General features: G+C 43.0%; 1 protein-coding gene across 1 annotated transcript; it reads left to right on the top strand.

The window, feature by feature from the left end:
* The first annotated feature begins 267 nt into the window (after window positions 1–267).
* Window positions 268–1464, top strand: LOC129753012 (uncharacterized protein K02A2.6-like). Its single transcript, XM_055748805.1, has one exon. The coding sequence runs from the start codon at window positions 268–270 to the stop codon at window positions 1462–1464; it is 1197 nt and encodes a 398-aa protein (XP_055604780.1).
* Window positions 1465–3525: the final 2061 nt, after the last annotated feature.

The raw sequence follows: 3525 nt of genomic DNA, 5'->3' as shown, positions 1-3525 counted from the left end.
ATCGTCAACAGTGGAGGTCTTTTACCACGGCCCTATGCACCGGAGGATCGGCGCGGGATCATTAAGTAAGTAAGTAAGTAAGTACGTATCCACCAATCAATTCGGATATGCAGACATTCTATCCCGTCTGATCAGTTGCCACGCCAAGCCAGATGAAGATTTCATAATCGCATCCCTCCAACTCGAAGAAGACGTTGAGGTTCTTTTGAATGAAGCCATCGAATCTTTACCTGTTTCCTTCAAATTGGTCCAACGTGTGACAAGCAAATGTCCTGTCCTCCAGTAAGTTACCGAGTTCCCCAAAAAGGATGGCCTTCCGATCTCAGCAGTATCCAGCATGAAACGGTCAAACAGTTTCATTCCAATCGTAAATCGCTAGCAGTTGTGAAAGGCTGCCTGATGATGGCCGACAGACTGGTGATTCCGAACAGTTTGCGTCAACGAATACTCAAGCAACTTCACCGAGGGCACCCTGGCATTGAAAGGATGAAAGCTGTGGCCCGAAGCTACGTGTTCTGGCCCAAAATCGATGAATGCATCACAGAGTACATCATACGTTGCAGCAGCTGTGCCATACATTCCAAATCCCCACCAAAGGTATCACCTCAGCCATGGCCAGCAACCAAACATTCCTGGGAACGAATTCATCTCAATTTCGCTGGTCCATTCTTCAACCAACATTTTTTGATTGTCTTCGATGCCCACTCAAAATGGCCCGAAACCAAAGCGGTCCGTTTTCCCACAACGTTTTCGGTTATCGAGTTCCTGAACGAGCTGTTCTCAAGGTTTGGCGTTCCAGAAACAATCGTAACTGACAACGGAAAGCAATTCACATCCAAACAGTTCGCTGCTCTCTGCAAATCCAATGGTATCCAACACTTGCGAACTGCACCATACCATCCTCAATCAAACGGGCAAGCAGAAAGGTTTGTCGAAACGATGAAGCGCTCCATGCTCAAAATCGAGGAAGGCAAGGGTGGAAACATTACAGAAATTCTTCAAACTTTTCTGCAAACCTACCGCTCCACTCCCATTCTCAAAGGGAAATCTCCGGCAGAACTGATGATTGGAAAGAAAATGCGCACTACACTGGATTTACTACTCAAGCCGCAGTCGCATCCCAGTGAAGGCACGCTTCCCTCCCGACGTTTCGAGGTTGATGACGAGGTTTACGCCAAAATTCACGAAGCCAACAGCTGGAAATGGGTTCCTCGACATGTGATCGAGGCAGTCGGCAGCGTTACCTACAACGTGCTCCTGGATTCCTGGCATGGCCGGCGAAAGCTGATTCGCTCCCATGTCAATCAATTGAAACCTCGGCTCAACGGTCATCAAGAAACCACCAATCCAAGCTCTCCACTAAATATTTGGTGGACATGTTTGGTCTATCATCTCAATCGGTGGCTCCAACATCGAATTGCACTACCGAAGCTCAAGATCCAGCGATTCCACTACACCGGTTGAACATCCAGTCCAACAATCCGAGGGTACATCAGATTCTTCATCTGTTGTTTTCGAGGACACTTTAGAGTCACAAAGCCCTGCTCGCAGTGAAGAGTTCGTAGATGCAGAAGAAACTCATCAAGCAAACGACCAATCTTCAAGCGTTCCTGAACGGGTCAGGCCCCAACGAACCGTCCGGATGCCCTCCCGTCTCGAGCCTTACCTGGTGTTCTGGAGATAGAAGGGAGAAATGTGAGCAGTCTGATTGCAGTAACATGGAAATTTATGTCGTGTGAAAATTAGGAAATAAAATCATTCTTTGTTTGATAGTCAAACAGTACAGACTTATTTGAACAGTTATCAAAAAGGACATCAACCTACCCACCTGCCCTCAATTCCGCCCTTTCGAAAAATATTGGGCAATTGTCAGGCAGAAGATAAAGAAGAATGGTAGGACAACTTGGGGTGCAACAGAGATGAAGAGATGGTGAAACAAAGTGGCCGCTTAGGTCAGCGAAATTTCATCAAAACCACATTGGAATAATTTTTCTATTATTTTTCCTTTGAAGTGCAATAAAAATGTACATTTTGAGTACAAAACATTTTTATTTTGTTTACATTGCTCTGAGAGAGACCCGTTTTAATGCGTCCAGATTTAAGATGATCTATACTTTAATACATATGTATTAACTAGAATTGAGTTCTTTGTTCTGGATAAGTCGCACGAAATTATCATCGTTTCATGCGTGGAATATTACGATATGTTAAAAATACTTTTTTTCGCATGAAAGAAATAGTAAAAAGAAAAAAAGATACTTGAATACCACCTTATGCATTACCTCGATGTTGTAATCCAACTAACTTCCGTGCCACTGGGTATCATTCATATAAATCAAAAGTATGTTGAGCATGAAAATTTTTCTCCCATCCGACACTAATTGGGGTTTTCTGTGGAATTGTTGTTGTCTGCTCTATACACAAGGGCAAATCTCATAATTTACTCTACATATTCAACATTTTCTATGCAAATGTAATAACTCATCATTTCTGTTTTTTTTCTTCTTTTTTTTTGCTGCTGTTGATGTTGTAGGTATATCTTTCAGCTTCTGATTTGCAGGTAACGTAACCAAATTTCATCCATTTGGATATGTGTTCTGTTTTTTTTTCTTCCTTTTGCTCACCGGAGAATTTGTTCGCTGCAATCTTATGAATTCATCCTGAAAATTTGCCACTACCTCTAGCTTGTTAGGGAGTGATGCCTCGTGGTTCCCCAAAACAAGGTAACAAAGATGGATATCTCCTTCAAGGATAGATGGATACTACTGAGTGCAGAATTTTGCGGCCACAAGAAATATAAGAAATCCGATGTCAGGCCTAGAGTGATAGAAGCGTGGCAAACGGAAATCCTAGTCTAATACAAATTTATTCAAATTGTGCGGAAAATTCTTTCCCTCTGCTCCGAGACATGGTTTGGGTTGGGCAAGACTTTTCCATCTCTTGGTCATACAACACAACAAACCGGGGGTGGGCTTGGATTGGGGGGAAGAAATTCAATCGCAGAGGACGGTCGGTTTTCCTGGCAGTTGGAGAGTGGGAGTGAAAATACGGTCCGCCTTAAATTATAACCATCACCAGAAAAATGAAACCAAACCAGCGAAAAATAGCAGCACACCATCATCCATGGAAATTCGAGCAATCCACTTGAGCTATGTGAAAGATACATTTCCTTCTTAGCACTGTGCCATGTTTCTGTTTTCGTCCAAAGCCGGGTAACTTTATTAAGATATTCAAATAAGCAGCAGCAGCAGCAGAACGAGGCTAGTTCCGGATCCTGCAAGCGAAGATATACATGGCGGAGACTTTTGGCCAAACCTACCAGCAGCAAGTGATTTTGGAGATTCTTGTTTATAATCTTTGCTTTTGGAGAACTGTTGGCTGGTTGATAACGAAGAATATCTGAAGCAAAAAGTGAACAAGACTCCAGCTGATTGAATTTCTGCCGTTTCTTAGAGCTTGTGGTACGAAAAATAAAGGGGGTGAAATTTCAAACAGGAAAGTACCGAGACACTTTTAATACGACAT

Source organism: Uranotaenia lowii, chromosome 3 (assembly GCF_029784155.1).
Source record: "Uranotaenia lowii strain MFRU-FL chromosome 3, ASM2978415v1, whole genome shotgun sequence".
Taxonomy (NCBI): Eukaryota; Metazoa; Arthropoda; class Insecta; order Diptera; family Culicidae; genus Uranotaenia; species Uranotaenia lowii.
Note: the sequence above shows the minus strand (reverse complement) of the source record. Positions and strands in the feature narration are given on the sequence as shown.